This window comes from Garra rufa, chromosome 17, assembly GCF_049309525.1.
Source record: "Garra rufa chromosome 17, GarRuf1.0, whole genome shotgun sequence".
Lineage (NCBI taxonomy): Eukaryota > Metazoa > Chordata > Actinopteri > Cypriniformes > Cyprinidae > Garra > Garra rufa.
In genome coordinates, this window is record NC_133377.1 from 45,582,838 (window position 1) to 45,600,577 (window position 17,740).

The window sequence follows — 17,740 nt, forward strand, 5'->3', positions numbered from 1 at the left end:
ATTTCATAGGGCCTTATTTATTTCATTTGTGTCTTTTAATTTATTGTATTTGTCCATTTATGTTCTCATTATTTCTAACAAAGATAAAATGGCAAAAAATGCATCTTTATCATGATATAAATTCTTATTGTGAAATAAAATGATTATATCATGAAATAAGATTTGCCTTTATCCTATTAGCTCTTATCAAAGTTGAAAAGATCTCTACATAGTTGCTCACCATGGTCCTGTGTAATGCCGCTGGCATGTGATTAAGTTCAAACTTTTTATTGTAAAACCATCATTATTACAGAGAAGACTGTTACAAATTATTGTCCTGTTTTTCTTACAAAAAAGAACAGAAAAACTAAAACAAAAACAAAAGTAATAATAATGGTTGGATATATGTAGATACAAACAAACCTCTGAATATAACTACACTCAACCACTATCATATATCCTGAAATACATTGTGATTGATGACATTTGTACAGTTAAACAAGACCGGATTAAAGAAATAAATAGAAGTACATTACACAAATAAATAAATAAACAAATAAATAAATGAAAAATAATAATAATTAGGGAGGGGGTGCATTTATTAAGTAGAAGGCAAGATATTAAGAGACTTAAAATAAGTTATAAAACATTGCCACTTTTTAAAGAAATTACTTTTCCCAGAACATCTAACCTTTTCCAATTTAAGAAAAAACATAGTATCCACAAGCCATTGAGATGCAGTTGGAGGCTTTTTAGATTTCCAATGGAGTAAAATACGTCGCCTAGCTAATAATGAAGTAAAGGCTAAAATATCAAGTTGCTTAGAATTAAACTGAGACCAAATCTTTTGTACCCCAAAAATGGCCAAATCAGGGCATACATCTATATTGACCTGTAATACCTTAGACATAATAGTAAAATAATTAACCCAGTAATTCTGTAACATAGGACAGGTAAAAAAACATATGACTCAAATTACACTGAGATGCATGACATCTGTCACATCTGTCTTCGATATTAGGAAAGATTACAGATAACCTGGCCTTAGAGAAATGTATTATATGAAATGCTTTAAATTGTATCAGGCTAAGACGAGCACAAAATAAGTGCACCTAGCCACCATTCTTCTTCAAAGCTTTCTCCCAACTCACACTCCCATGCTGCTTTAATTTTAGTAAGTGAATAATCCTCTAAGCTTAAAATAAAACCATAGATTTTTGAAATTTGTGACTTGTGTTGAGGATTAAGTTGCAGTAACTCTTCCCATACCTGTACCTGGGGCTGAGATGGAAAACCAGAAAATAAAATTTCGAAAGAAATGGGATTCTGGCAACCCCATGTCAGAGGAAAGCTGTACATAACTACAAAATGTGCCATCTCTATAGGGCTGGGCGATTAATCGAAAAGTAATCGAAATCGACATTCAGAACCTATAATCGATCAAATTTTTCCAGGTCAATTATTTCAATTACTTTCCCTTTAAAAACACTACTGCGTGTGGAGTCACGTGACCTCGCTCCGTTACGTTGCGTTATTCCGCCGACATGTCGATGGAGAGCTTAAACAGTATTTATACAGTAAAAAGTATTTACAGGATATACAAGAGTAATTTTATTTAGAAGAGATACTGCTTATTTTCTACTTTTAATATTTATTATTATTTTATAAATTTATTTTGTTTCCAAAAGTGCAAGTTATTTATTTTCACTAATTTAAGAAAAATGTGACTTTTCATTTTAAGCAATGTGTGCTTTAATTTCAGTTGTTCAACACTGATGTTCAATAAATAATCATAGATAGTAGATAGTGTGTGCACCCTTCATTCAAAAATCTCTCACTTGTAATATGTGCGCATATTTACTGTACAAAACTTGTCAGTGAACTATGAGGGCAAAAAAATAACTATTATTTAAATATAATTAAATATAATTTTATTAATGAATAAAATAATCGTTCATTAATCGTAATCGGGTTAAAATGTTCAATTAATCGAGATTTTGCAGGGCTCGACATTAAGGCTTGTCCGCTTGTCCGGGACAAGTGGATTTTTTTGTAGGACAAGTGGAAGAGAAAATTGGTTGTCCGACTGGACAAGTTAAATTTCAAACAAAATAAAATGCCATGTTTATTAACGTTATATGCCGTTAACGACAGAGCAGAACGTGCAGCGCAAACACCGAGCGGAATATTGAACAGAGAGCGCAGCGCGCCGACACACACACACACACACACACACACACACACACACACACACACACACACACACACACACACACACACACACGGTTACTGTACGTTCACACCGCCGCCGACTTGAGCTGCAAAGAAGCTCTGGCCGCCCCGTTAAGAACTCTTGTCAAAAAGTACGAGGAAGCTTGTTGACGCTTTGGCTGCTCTGACGTAGCAGCATTCTCTCTCCAGGTAGCGCGGCTCTCTCTCTCTCTCTCTCTCTCTCGAAATTGCGATAAATTAATCTGTGCGACCTCAAATTATATTTGGAAGCATTTGTGCGAGTGAGAGAAATGAGTGTGGTGCGACTCGGTTTCAAAACTGTCGCTAGCCTAACTACTGACTAGTAGTACAAGACTAAAAGTCTTGATTAACGTATAAGTTTAAGAGACGGAAAGACGATCGCGATAGGTTTGGATAAATCTTCAAAAAGGCAATGATGTCATTGAATAAATATGCACGCTGTACGTTTCAAAGTCAAAACGCTGCACGGATGTCTTCATATGAATGTATCTGACGGGAACAGACTGTCCTCAGAAATATGTTGTTTGCATTGTCATTTCATGTCTGATAAAACGGCGTTAGTACTGGTTTGTGTACAGCTGTTACTATGGAAACCGTAGTATTTCAGCGCTCCTAAAGCGCCCCCTCGTGACAAACAAATTAATTTTTATTTTCAATACATTTTTTCAGCTGTTTATGGTCAAATTAGGCTCAGAATTATCGATCCATGTGTAAGTGAGTGTGAAATAATTTAATTTGCCTTTTAAAAATCTAAACAATTAAGTAATACTAATGTTATATATCTTATATAAATAAGAAATTATATACTTGATTTATCCCTTTTAATGGTATAAAGGTTGAAATGCCATTGTATTAGATATTTTGTTTTTTGTGTCTGTATCTGAATTATAAATCATGTAATTTTATGGCTTAATATTCTACCGTACATTGTCCAACCCCACTCATACTGTTCATTTAACTTGTGCAGCTCTTAAAAAAAAAGGGTCATAAATTGCCTTAAATTGATATTTTAAAATTCTGCAGCTACACTAAATAGTGAAATAAAATTCTTTCCTTGATATTTGTTTATATTTGTGTATTGAAAACATTTTTGATTGACATTTAGACTCCTATCTGATTTTCTATATTTTTAAAAAATGTCTTTTTTTTATTTGGGCTAGTTAAATTAATTTTTGGGCTATCAAATTCTGATGAGTACCTGCCCGAAGGGCTACCAGAGATTCTGACATTTTGCGAGCCCTGAGCCGTCAATCATTCCCTGTCACTGAAACTGCGCTCCGCTTAACTTAGAACCGGACGTTTTTTTTTCTCTCTCTCTCTCTCTCTCTCTCAACCAAACCCTGTTCCGGCGTTGCACAAACTGCAATTAGGGGTGTGTGAAATGACGATTTTATTTTTATTGTGGACAATTAAAAGGTTTCCACAATCTGCTTTTGAAGAAATATAGTATATTTCGTGCTACAGCGCACATTCTGTCAGATACAATTCTGCCGCCTCCGTGTCAATATACTGTACAACGCGGCTCAGATAGCACATGTACGTCTGCAAGATGTCTGATAAAGATCTCTTGATCTGGAAAGCATCTGCTGTGTACAAACATCTGGCAGGCGTCTGTCAGATGTCAGTTAATCAGAATCGGCCATGAAGAATCAAGATCGGTGCATAACTAAAAAGAAATTGGGTGCTCCTACATTTTTTGGGATGCTCCTAACTTTATAAAGTTGGGAGCACCAGTGCTATCAAGTAAAAAAGTTAATTTCGAGCCCTGCCTTACACCAACAGCACCATATGAGTTCAAACGGGAACGAAAATTTGTAACCAAATGGAAAGATGAATTCGACTGGTTTATTTATGAAGACGGAGAAATGTTCTGTGGCGTCTGTCGGATAGATAGTTTTATTTTTTTTCACCAAGAGTCACCACTACATCTGGTGATACACTGTGCACATCAGCGTGCAAAGTATTACTTTGTATTATACTATGAGTCTGGAGATCCTTCTACTGTTCCTTTCTACTTCTACTTCTACGTTCCTTTCTACTGTTTCAACTGAATTGTATTAATATTGATAGTGTTTGGATGCTTTCAATGAATTCTGCATTAGCAAAACAAAACAAAAAAAAAATGATATTATAAATCTTTACCCGGACAAGTGACTTTTGTGCATGGACAAGTGAAACATAAATTTACTTGTCCGAAGGACAAGTGCCTCAAAAAGTTAATGTCAAGCCCTGATTTTGATTTTAGGCCAAATCGCCCAGCCCTACATCTCTATACAGGTCTTGAAAACTTCTTAGGCCTTTTTCATGCCACTGCTTGAAAATAGGATCCGTAAGAGATGAGGGGGCATGTGATTTTTATTCATTTATTATTATTATTTTTTTAAAGGGATGAAATGCTTTTTTAATACATAATAGATGATCCGAATGGTAAAAGTTATTTTATTTATTTACTTTACCTGTCATTCTCTGTTTTGTCGTAGTATTCAGATATTGTAGTCGGGTATCATATCAGAGTGGTATTGTGACAACACTATTTATGTGTATGTATTTGAATTGAAAGACTGCAACTTCACAGTAATTGTTCAATATCATGTCAGTGATGTCATCTGTCCGTATCTTTTGTTTCCTCTGCAGATGACTAATAGGACATGGCGTTACTCTGTCGTCATGGTGACGGTCTCTTTAGCCTGGCTCCTCCCAGTCATCGCTACTGCCACGCCCTTCCCCACGGATCTGCAGCCAATCAGTGTGGTGCGTCTGGACGGTGAGTCACATGACTGACAGGCTCTCAGCGAGCAGTGAACAAGTGTGTTTGACTTAAAGCGGAGCTGCAAAGATCAATCAGTGTTTGACATCAAAGTACTGCGAGAGCGTTTCTAAAGCATAAGATTGATCACTGATCACATTCTGTTCTCCATACATCAGTTTTCACATTTTTACAAAACTTGACTAAACTGTTTCTAACTTATACAAACCCATTAATGTTTAAAAAACTAATATGCTACTAATATAATTTAATGTATTAATATATTATTTATTTTAAGTTTTTGTGTTTTTGACAAGTTTTGTTGTGTGCTATATGTCTGTATGGCTTTTATTTTAATATTTCATTTTAATTTTAGAATTTTTTTTTAATGTAAGTTTAAATTTTAGTTATTCATCGTTAAACTAGAGAATTGTTTCCTTTGGCACATGGTTACAGTAGTTGCCTAAAACTAAAACCACAAAACACATTTTTATTCATTTGAATAAACCAAAAAAGCCAACTAAAAAAAAAAAAAAAAAGAACAATTTATTTTAGCTACTTCCAAAAATGTTCTCATTTTAATTTGCCTTAAATTTATGTTTTATGTACTGAAATAAAAAAACAAAACAAATAAAAATAAATAAATAGTGTGTATATATATATATTTTATTATAAAAAATAAAACAAAAAAATTGTGAAAACTAACAAAAGTTATAGAAAAATGTAACAATTTTAATAAAAACAGATTTGTTAAAAATAATTACTAATTTAAACTGTTAATATAAACTACAAAAGTATTATGATATTACAATATTGACACACTGCTCTGAGAACTAGCTACTATATATATAATTTAACAGTCTAAATTAGCAATTATTTGTAACAATTCTGTTTTTATTTTAACTTGTTACTTTTTCATAATTTTTCATAATTGTTAGTTTTCACAATTCTTATTATTATATATATATATATTTTTTTTATATATATACAGATTAATTTTTTTTTTTTTTTGTATTTTTTATTTCCGTACATAATTCATAAATTTAATGAGAAATGTTTCCTTGGAAGTACCTAGAATTAAGGAATTAGTTCAGCTAATGTTTATTTACTAAGGTTTATTTTTAGTTAACCCTGAATCTAGTCTTTACATAAAAAAACAACCCAACAACAACTCTAAAACTAAAATCTGCTTGTATTTTATAAACGATCTGTATTTTCTGCTCCACAGACTCGCACCTGTATCCCAGTTTTCAGGGTCTGATGTTTAATAATGAGACGGAGCGTCTGGGTTTGGACTATCAGCGGATGATCCGGATCCAGCATATGCTGTACATCGCTGCCAGGTCATTCCCTCTCGCTGCTTTATTACAGTCAGTCAGTCGCTTCACGCACATCCAGCAGCACTGAAGATCAGTCTGTTCACCAAAACACATGGCTGGATTGGATGAATTTTAAAGAAAAGTGATGCTATTAGACATTGATGTATTTTGATTGATTTATATTTTTACTGAGAACAGCTGGAGATGATTGGACCTTTCTTGTGTTTTTCTTCTGTTTAGAGACCATGTATTTGTTGTGAATCTCACTACTTCAGTCGATAAAATCATCCCACAGCAGGTAAAACACACACACACTAATGCAGAAAACATGGACATAATAATAATAATAATAATAATAATAATAATAAAATTAAGTTTATTTAGTGAATATTCCACACTTTTTCTTTATTGTGCAGCATTTTGCCTAAAAATAAAAGGAATTGTTAAATCTGCATTTGATTTGCATAAAAAAAATTAAATTGTTATTTTATGCTTTCATTTTATTATTATTGTTGATCATCTTTATGAAATAAAACTTACATATACACAAAGTATGTTGTTAATATTTTATGCCTTTACTTGATTACTACTGTTTTTGGTAATATATTTGTATTAAAATTAAAGCAGTTGAGACAGAATTTCTAGGGGGGAAAAACATAGTACCCTATTATTGTATAAACGTTAATAAATTATTAAACTGTCATAAGTTTTGATTATTTTGAATACAGAAAAAAGAAGAAAAAAATAAAATAAAACTGAATTCAAGAGAAAAATGGATTTTAGGGCCCTAAAAGTATAATCTGCATGTTAAATTGTGTACTTTTCATTGTTTCAATTAATTTAACCATTAAAATAGAGCACAGAAAAATAAAAATATATGGGGAAAGAATAAAATGGCCCTAATTTTACAAAAGGTGTTTCCTAATTATAATTTTTTTTTTAATGAACCAATAAGTTTACATTTTTACTTATTTTTAATTGTTTTTTTTTAAATAAAAATAAATACATTTTAAACTAATTTGTAAAGAATTAGAATTTTAAGGAATTATTTTTATACTGTAAGTGTCACACATAATGGCTCCTGTTAATCTGTGTATCCAGATTCTGACGTGGAGATCTACAGACGTGTCAAAGTGCGCCGTGAGAGGAAGAAACAGCGTGAGTATCTCCATCAGAGCAGATCTGAGATCAGATGAAGGGCGTCTGATGCGACACACAGCTGGACTAAAGATGTGTCTCTTCAGTCGTACTGATGGAAAAGTGAATTCATGATGTTCTGCCATGAGCTGCTGGAACACAAACCTTCAGAGACATTCAGCAGATGTTCAAACCTTAACATCCATCTCTTATGTGCCTGCTGTGACCATTTATGATTGGATTTCATTTCATTACAGATTTTGAACTGTTATTTTGGAGTCTCTTTAACTCTCTCAATCTTGTGTTTTCAGGATGAGTGTTATAATTACATCAAGGTTCTTGTGCCTCGTAATGACGAGACTCTGTTTGCGTGTGGAACCAATGCGCTGAACCCGGCCTGCCGAAACTACAGAGTGAGTGATTGATTCAGCGCCCTCACATGGACAGCGTTTGTCCTGCAGTCATGCATTCATTTCTCATGCTGTTGTTTGTGCTCAGTTGAGTACGCTGGAGCAGGTCGGTCAGGAGCTGCTGGGTCAGGCCCGATGTCCATTTGAGTCTCGCCAGTCCAATGTAGGAGTGTTTGCAGGTGAGATGCTGAAACACTCCACCATTAATATAGTTTACCAAATTTATGGCGAGACACTGCAGGTGAATAGGATAAACAAGTTAACTAATAGTTATCACCTTTCTTACTCAGTTGATTGATTACATTGATAATTGCAAAAAAAAATTTGTATTACAAGTTTTCTAAAATGTTAGGTTTAAATATGCAAATGAGCCATTATTTAATTGAATATGCACTAATTTGCAAACATTTCTAGTACAGCAATTTAAACACTGGATAAAGTCAGTTTCAAAATTTTCAAAAGTTTTTACATGGGGACTTTTGGGTATCATTTTGTCACTCCATAATTCAGAAAAAAAGAACAGACAGGAAACACTTTTTTTACCATTTTTTTTTTGGGGGGGGGGGGGATAAAATGTTGTATAAAATCAAGCTAATTATATATGAACAAATCACTCTTTAAAAACCTTCAGGATATAGACAGGAATACAAATGTAAAGATTGGTGTGTGTGTAAGTTGGCTACTCGATAAACATTTTTTTATCAATATTTAAAATGGTTGAGTACATTTCCTTTTTTTTTAGGATTTTTTGATAAATAGAAAAATCTAAAGATTAGCACTTATTAGAAATAAAAGTAACATTTTACACTATACCATTCAAAAGCTTAAAAATAAAAATTTGAAATAAAAATAGAAATTTTATTTAGCAAGGATGTTTTATATTGATCAAAAAAAAAATGATAAAGGGGTTTATAATGTTACAGAAGATTTCTGTTTCAGATCAATGCTGTTTATCTGAACTTTCTATTCATCAGAGAAACCTGAAACAATTCTACTCCACTGTTTTCAACATCATAAAAATAATTTAATAATTTACATTTTTAATAATTTAATATTAGAATAGAATAGAAAGATTTCTGAAGGATCATGTGACTGAAGTAATGATGCTAAAAATTCTGCTTTGAAATCAAAAGAATAAATTTCATTTTAAAATATTCAATACAAATAGAAAACTTATTTTAAAAAGTAAAAATATTTAGAAGTGTTACTGTTTTTGCTGTCCTTTGGATCAAATAAATGCAGGCTTGGTGAGCAGAAGAGACTTCTTAAAAAAAACATTAAAAATCTTACTGTTCAAAAACTTTTGACTGGTAATGTATATATTTTTATTTAATTTAAACAATTTAAATAATAAAAAAAAATTTGTATGAAAACAACAATGACAATAATAATAATAATAATAAATATTAATATTATCATGAGTAATGTTGTTGTTGTTGTTTTTATTATTATCAATAATAAAATTAGGTGAATTTAATAAAACATTTTTTTTACAGTAAGTAAAATATATATTTCTTTTAGTTTTTGTAATTTAAATAATAAAATAAAAACAGTATTTTGATTATTATTAATAATGATCACAGACCTCTTCTTGATTAATTAAGTTATTGATTGATTAAATTGCTGTTGATTGGCAGTCTCAAATTCTAACTGCTGACCAGAGTTTGTGTCACTCCTTCATTAATGTTTCTGGTCTCTGTGATTCAGGTGGTCACTTCTATTCGGCCACAGTGACGGATTTCCAGGCGAGTGATGCAGTGATCTACAGAAGTTTAGGAGGAGAAGGGCGACCCGTCCTGCGGACCGTCAAATACGACTCCAAATGGCTCAGAGGTGCTACATTAACTTATTAACTCAATTCAAACATCTTCAAGAATTGGCTAAACACATCTCTTCCATCTTTATTTGACCCTCTAACTCTAGCACCCTCTATTCTAATAAAAAAAAGCTATCTAACACTAGCTTCTCTGTTGTTGTAGTATGTCTATCTATGTTTAGGCCTCTAGCTTGCTTTTTATTTTTTTGTTCTATTTTCTTTTTATATATTATACAATTTAAAAAAACCTGCATTAGGCTAAATGAGACTTTGTCATAGCACTTGCATGTTCTTGCATTTTTGTTGTTTTTGATTGCTTTCATTGTCCTCTTTTGTAAGTCGCTTTGGATATTGGATAAAAGGGATCTGCTAAATGTAAATGTAATAAATGATTCCTCAGATGATCATGTGTTGTTTTTTTTAAGGAGAGTGTGCTGATATTTTACTGAGTGACCAGATTTCACCTTTTCACCTGCCTGACCAAATAACAGCCAAAAATTATTTTTATTTGAATTTATTTAATATACGCACGCACATACATTTGAATGACATGTATACAAAAAAGCAAAAATCTTGGCATGAAAAAAAAAAATTTAATATATACACTCTCATTTAAATGTTTTTACTATTTTAAATAGCTGCTTTCCCTTTGAATATGTTGTAAATATGTATATATATTAGGGCTGTCAAATGATAAATCATGATAAATCACATCCAAAATAAAAGTTTGTTCACACACTAAATGTGTGTTTACTGTGTATATTTATTATGTATATATAAGTGCACACACATGTATAGATTTAAAAAAATATTTATATGTATGAATAGTTATACTTCTATTTAATTTAGACTATATATAGAATTATAAATACTTTCTATATAAATCTAAAAAAAATTCTTGAATATACATGTATGTGTGTGTATTTATATATACATAATAAATATACACAGTAAACACACATTTAGTATGTAAACATGAACTTTTATTTTGGATGTGATTAATCATGATTAATCATTTGACAGCCCTAAAATATATATATATATATTATATTATACTGACCCCAACCTTTTGAATGGTGTAGTGTATAATGTTACAAAAGCATTTTATTTCAGATAAAAAGCTTTGGATCTTTCTATTCATCAAAGAATCCTGAAAAAAAATTACTCAACTGTTTAAAATATTAATAACAATTACATGTGCATTAATTACATTTACATTATGTAATAATGATAATGATAATAAATGTTTCATGATTAGCAGATCAGCATATTAGAAATATGTCTAAAGGACCAGTGACACTGAAGACTGGAGTAATGATGCTGAAAATGTATCTTTGACCACCGAAATAAATTACATTTTCAAAATGTATTTAAATAGGTAACAGTTATTTTAAATAGTAAAAATATTTAAAAAATATTACTGCTTTTGCTGTATTTTGAATCAAATAAATGCAGACGTGTTGAGCAGAAGAGACGTCTTTAAAAACATTAAAAATCTGCGTATAATAAAATAGATAAATAATAAACAAACCCCCAAAAGATCAACATAATATCTTGTACGTGTCTTGTCTCCACAGAGCCGCACTTTCTGCATGCTGTCGAATACGGCTACTATGTGTATTTCTTCTTCAGTGAGATCGCAGTGGAGCACACCGGCACCGGGAAGGTAAACAATGTGTGTGAGAACATTCAGACATTCAGTTGTGTTATAAAATGAGATCCAAACAGCACTTACTGACTGAAGTTCTCACATCTACCCAATAATCAGTTCCCGCGGCAAAACTAAAGTCATTCCTCTTTACTCCTCTTCGTGTAGGTGGTGTATTCGCGTGTGGCGCGTGTGTGTAAGAACGACAGCGGTGGCTCCACACGAGTGTTGGATCGCTACTGGACGTCGTTTCTGAAGGCGCGTCTGAACTGCTCTGTGCCTGGAGACACTTTCTTCTACTTCGATGTGCTGCAGTCGCTCACCAATGTCCTGCAGATCAACCAGCGGCCCGCTGTGGTGGGAGTCTTCACCACACAGATCAACAGGTACATGATCACCACACACACACACACACACACACACACACACACACTGATAAACACACACAATGCATGTTTGATCATTTTTGTCTGTGTGTCCCAGCATTCCTGGCTCAGCGGTGTGCGGGTTTTATTTGGACGACATTGAGAGAGTGTTTAATGGAAGGTTTAAAGAGCAGAAGAACAGTGATTCAATGTGGACCCCAGTGCCGGAGGAACATGTGCCCAAACCACGGTAAAACACACACACACAATATTTTGGGGTGAAATACACCCACCAAATAAAATATTCAAAATATTTATAAAAACTATAATAGTTATAATAGTCACGATTTGTTGATTCATTTTGAGTATTCATAAAAAAAATCATCCTCTTTCATTTTGCCTGCATTGACTAACTGGCAAAATGCTGGAAGTGGCACATTTCACGGATAAGACTCCATGAGGCACATTATTAGACTGTTGTCCAAGGCTGCATGATATATTAAACTAATTTTAAAATTTTAATTAAGCAATAAAAACAAATTAAACAATTGTCTGGCCTTTGTTGTAATGCGTAATGTACAATACCTGTATTGTTTATAATAGATTATGTATTTGGACAGTTTTGTACAATAAAACCATATGTGACCCTGGACCACAAAACCAGTCATAAGGTTAAATTTAACAAAACTGAGATGTATACATCACATGAAAGCTCAATAAATAAGCTTTCTATTGATGTATGGTTTGTTAGGATAGGACAATATTTGGCCGAGATACATCTGTTTGAAAATCTGGAATCTGAGGATGCAAAAACATCAAAATCCTGAGAAAATCACCTTTAAAGTTGTCCAAATTAAGTTCTTAACAATGCATATTACTAATCAAAAATTACATTTTGATATATTTACAGTAGGGATTTTACAAAATATCTTCATGGAACATGATCTTTACTTAATTTCCTAATGATTTTTGGCATAAAAGAAAAATCAATAATTTTGACCCATACAATGTATTTTTGGCTATTGCTACAAATATACCCCAGCGACTTAAGACTGGTTTTGTGCTCCAGGGTCACATATGATTTCTTGCTTTTGATAATGTATTTGAACTAATTATTATTGCCTCATTTCTATTATTTATGTATTTTAAGTAATTTTTAAAGGCTATTGTTTACTTGCATCTATTTTTATTAACACAACAAATAAATTATAATATAGGGCCCTATAAAAGCAATTTTTTATTTATTTTTTTCAGTTTAAATTTTTCTATAATCTGTTTTAATGGTTAAATTTTTAATTTTATTAACCAAAAAGCCTTTCTAATTAATTAGTTTTACGGTTTTATTGTTTGCCAGATTGTTTCAATTACTTTTCTGGATTCCATTTTAATGGAATTTTAAATTTACATTTTAAATTTCAATAATCAAATGCCTCTTCAAATAATTGTTTTTATTTTTATTTTTTAAATTATGTATTGTTTATTTTTTCCTTGCAGGATTCATTTTTAAATAGTATTTTCAGCTTAAAGGGATAGTTCACACAAATTAAAAGTGGATGTTTATCTGCTTACCCCCAGGGCATCCAAGATGTAGGTGACTTTGTTTTCTCAGCAGAACACAAACAAAGATTTTTAACTCTAAACTGTTGCAGTCTATTAGTCACATAATGGCAGTGGATGAACACCAAACCTTTGACAGTAACAAAAAAAAAGTAACATAACATGCACAGACAAATCCAAATTATACCCTGCGGCTCGTGACGATACACTGATGTCCTAAGACACCAAACAATTTTTTGCGAGAAACTGAATAGTATTTATATCATTAGTTACTCCGATGTAGGACGATTTTAAAGTTGCTGTATATCACTGTTTTACCTTTTTTTTTTTTTTTTTTTTTTTTTTTTTTTTTTTTGTAAAGGGTGTTTTGATCTGCTTTGCACGTTTACTTTGTAAACACTGGGTTGGCTCTTCTGCAGCGATGTAGGACGATCTTGAAGTGAGAAAATGAGATGGGAGTTTTTTGACAAACCCTAACTGTATTGAACCGGAATACACCGAGTTCACACAGAGCTAGATAAGATGAGCATTTGAGGTTAAAAGGTATATAAATTAGAAAATAAACCAATCATTTAGCTAGATAAGACCTTTCTTCTTCAGCTGGGATCATTTAGAGTCTTTTGAAGCTGCATTTAAACTGCATTTTGTAAGTTCAAACTCAGGGGCACCATAGAAGTCCCATCTTGGATGACAAGGGGGTGAATAAATTATCAGCAAATTTTTGCTTCTGCTTTTAGTGTATTTACCTACTTTTAATTTATCCATCCAAAAATATTCAGTAAATTATGTTTTTATGAAAGGATTCCACAATTCTATCCACGTTTTCGGCATCACGAAAATCATAGGGCCCTACAATTATTCAATTACATTCGTTGGTGACAGCCCAAATAATAGTATTTCAGTAATACTAGAATACCACTGGTTTGTTTGTTCAGTCCAGGTTCATGCGCTGGTGAAGGTTCAGCGTCGTCATACTCGTCCTCCGTTCAGTTTCCAGACTCTGTGCTCTCGTTTATTAAGACGCACCCGCTGATGGACGAGTCTGTGCCATCAATCAACAGCCAACCGCTGATCACCAGCACCACCAGCAGGTAACACACATTCACACAATCACAGAAACATGTTTGTGTGATTTAGTGCTTCGTAGTGATGAGTTTGTACTGTGCAGGTATAAGCTGACTCAGATTGTTGTGGACACGGCGGCTGGACCTCATAAGAACCGCACCGTTGTGTTTCTGGGTTCTGAAGAAGGACGCGTCCTGAAGATCCTGAGCGGCACTCAAGGCAACAGTTCACACAGCTCCAGACTGCTGGAGGACATCGACGTCTTCAACCCCACAAGGTGAGTGTCAGACCAACACGGCTCTGATTCAGGACACACATGACTTTACACAAAGCTTTTCCTTTGCAAACCTTACCATCTCGTTCCAGGTGTAGCGGAGAGCGTAGGGTGTTGGGTCTGGAGTTGGATAAGGAGCATCACGCTCTGTTTGTGGCGTTTTCCAGTTGCATCATCAGAGTTCCCCTCAGCCGCTGCGCTCAACACGCCACCTGCAAGAGGTGAGAAACGGAAACACCAGTCAACATGATAAACATAGGGTTTAAACCATATTTAAACATACTTGATGTTCAATATGTAACAAGTAACAGCACAACAGTAAATTTAACAGGATAGCTTAAATAAAGATTTCCTTACAGTACTTTAATACGGGAAAATGCTGTGTATAGGGCCTTAGGAAATATCATTTATTTATTTAATTTAATTTATAATTTTTCAAAAAAAAAAAAAAAATCTGTTTTAAATTTTGTACAAATTGTTAACATCTGTTTTAGTCATCAAAAAGCATCAAAGTGATTAAAGGTGCCATAGAATGTAAAACTGAATTTACCTTGGCATAGTTAAAAAATAACAGTTCAGTACATGGACATGACATACCATGAGTCTCAAATAACACCATTTCCTCCTCCTTATATAAATCTGGTGTTTGCAAAAGACCACCGAAAAATAGGTCAATTCCAACATAACACCGACTGTTACGCAATAGCCCAGATCGTTAATAGTTACGCTCTCAACATCAATAAAATAAGCCGTTTCTGGACAATTTTTGCCCTTTCCTATGTCATATACTTTCTTTGTAGATATCAGAGAACAATTTAAAATATTGTATCAATGCATTCTATGGCACCTTTAAAATCATGAAAGTTATGAAGCAATTTATTAGAAGTTTAACACTTTTCTGCATTACATTATAATGGTTTGATTTAAATTGGAATAATCAAAAGCAAAAAATTGACAATTTAATATAATGAAAATTTTTAAATAATAGTGGCCCTGTTAATTTTTTTTTTAGAAATTCTGTCCGTTTTAATTTTTCTAGATTCAGTTTTTATTTCCTAAATTTACATTTTATGGATTCTATTTTAATAGATTGATTGATTACATTTTAATAATCAAAAAACATGTAATAAATTATATTTAGAAAAAAGTATATTCATTTATAAAAAATTATTATTATTTTTTTAATAATAGCAACTTTTTTTTCTTTTCTTTTTTTGAAATTCAATTCAATTACATTTTTTGTTTTGTTTTACATTTTCTGCATTTCATTTTATTGGTTGAATTAAATTGTAATCAAAAACGTGTAATAAATATAGAATTTTTACCTTTACAATGAATAGAATTTATCATTTAAATTTTTATAATTTATAATTTTTTTTTCTTTTCCCCAGAAATTCTGTTTTGTCTGTTTTGATTATTCTGGATTCAAATTTTTTTTTTTTACATTTTCTGCTTTTCATTTTAATAGTTTGATTTAAGTTGTAATAATCAAAAACATCTAATAAATATAGAATATATAAATTAACAACAAATAGAATTTATACCAAATTAACAATTTAATAATAATAATAAAAAAATTAAAAAAAAAAACGTTAAAACAAAAGCGCCCTGTTTTCCCCCCCAGAAATTCTCTTTGTCTGTTTGATTTATTCTGGATTAAATTTATATTTTTTTTGGTTTTACATTTTCTGTTAGTATTATGAGTGAAGGACATTTTACTGTACAGTAGTAATTTATTTCTTTGACGTAACTCATTGGTTCATGATTCATAATAGCTCTAATGTTGTGTGCAACCAGTAAAGATTTCAACAGAAAGCCTTGCTGCCTGTTTATCATTGTATTATTTCACATATTAGTTTTATATCTCATCACATTCACTTCAGTCATCAAACTCATCACTCAGCTAAAACCATATGTCTTCATAATACATGGCATTCCTCCACAGACGCTGTCTCCACACACATGACCCATACTGCATCTGGCTGCGGACGGGGCGCTGTGCTGACGTTGCCCCAGGGTTCAAGTAAGTGTGACATCACTTCCTGCAACAATAAACCTTATGCTTTCACATGGAACCCGAATGAGCCCAAACTAAACCACCTGTCTGTGTTTTTATTGTGTGTGTGAGAACAGGGCAGGTTTTGAGCAGGACATTGACGGCGAACAATCACATTCATTTGATACGTGCGGTAAGCGAATGAGTTTCATGTTATAGCAGTGATGCTTCCCTTCTGAGCCAAATACTATCATAGTGTCATTTTAATCTCAGATAATGTAAATATAGTTCTAGTATAAGAGAGAATTATGGCACTGATTTAGTTTCTCATTTCACATAAAAGGAAATGATATCATGAAGTTGGTTTCACACTACTTTGATCAGTGATTTCATATAGTGAACCTTATAAATGTAATGCTGACTAATGAACGACTACTAATCTCTTCTACATTTTCATGTGCTCAGATGGGATGTCAGCAGCAGGATTTGATGTGAACTCTGCTGTGGATTCATCTGGTCAGTATTGAGGTCTTGAAATAAAAAATAAAAAACCTAGAACTGTTTATATTCTCTCTTTAAGGTCATGCCAGAAACATTTCTTAAAACATATTCAGTCTGAAGAAAGTCAAATGCAGGTTCTTTCTCTTGCTGTTCTAGCTTCAGGGTGTTTTTGGCCTGACATATTTTTACATTCATGTTGCCAAAGCATTGCATTTAAAACACAAGAACATTTATGTTATTATCCAAAGCAGTTTACAATGCATCAAAGAACCAACAATATTCATAATATACTGTACAATCCCAGGTTTATTAGACTACATTGACTCATTGCTGCCACACACACATTATTTTTCCCACTCATTTGTCGTAATAAGATCATGTTAACAACATTTTATGGATTCTATTTCAATAGATTTATTACATTTTAATAATCAAAAAACTTAATAAATATAGAATGTATAAATTAACAAATGAAATTTATAAAAAATGAACAATTAATTAATTTTAAAAAATACAACGTAAAATACAACTAAATTTAAAAAACATCTCAATTTCTCAATAAAATGAAATCTTTTCTTGTAATAATGATGTTATGTCATTAAATCTCATTAAAACATCTTTTCTCAGAATAATATGCCATTAAAACTACATATTTTCTCGCAAAAACAAGATGT

The 17,740-nt window shown here is 32.2% G+C and overlaps 1 protein-coding gene across 1 annotated transcript in view; it reads left to right on the forward strand.

Moving 5' to 3' along the window:
• The window catches only part of sema6ca (sema domain, transmembrane domain (TM), and cytoplasmic domain, (semaphorin) 6Ca), a 39,917-nt gene that overhangs the window by 15,817 nt on the left and 6,360 nt on the right, over window positions 1-17,740 (forward strand). The window contains exons 2-17 of the mRNA XM_073822516.1: window positions 4,867-4,996; window positions 6,207-6,321; window positions 6,538-6,595; window positions 7,399-7,455; window positions 7,746-7,847; window positions 7,933-8,023; window positions 9,552-9,677; window positions 11,238-11,326; window positions 11,477-11,694; window positions 11,792-11,923; window positions 14,166-14,321; window positions 14,399-14,572; window positions 14,662-14,790; window positions 16,515-16,592; window positions 16,703-16,758; window positions 17,031-17,081. Coding sequence (XP_073678617.1) covers window positions 4,867-4,996; window positions 6,207-6,321; window positions 6,538-6,595; window positions 7,399-7,455; window positions 7,746-7,847; window positions 7,933-8,023; window positions 9,552-9,677; window positions 11,238-11,326; window positions 11,477-11,694; window positions 11,792-11,923; window positions 14,166-14,321; window positions 14,399-14,572; window positions 14,662-14,790; window positions 16,515-16,592; window positions 16,703-16,758; window positions 17,031-17,081 — 1,762 coding nt within the window. The remainder of the gene's footprint in view (window positions 1-4,866; window positions 4,997-6,206; window positions 6,322-6,537; window positions 6,596-7,398; window positions 7,456-7,745; window positions 7,848-7,932; window positions 8,024-9,551; window positions 9,678-11,237; window positions 11,327-11,476; window positions 11,695-11,791; window positions 11,924-14,165; window positions 14,322-14,398; window positions 14,573-14,661; window positions 14,791-16,514; window positions 16,593-16,702; window positions 16,759-17,030; window positions 17,082-17,740) is intronic.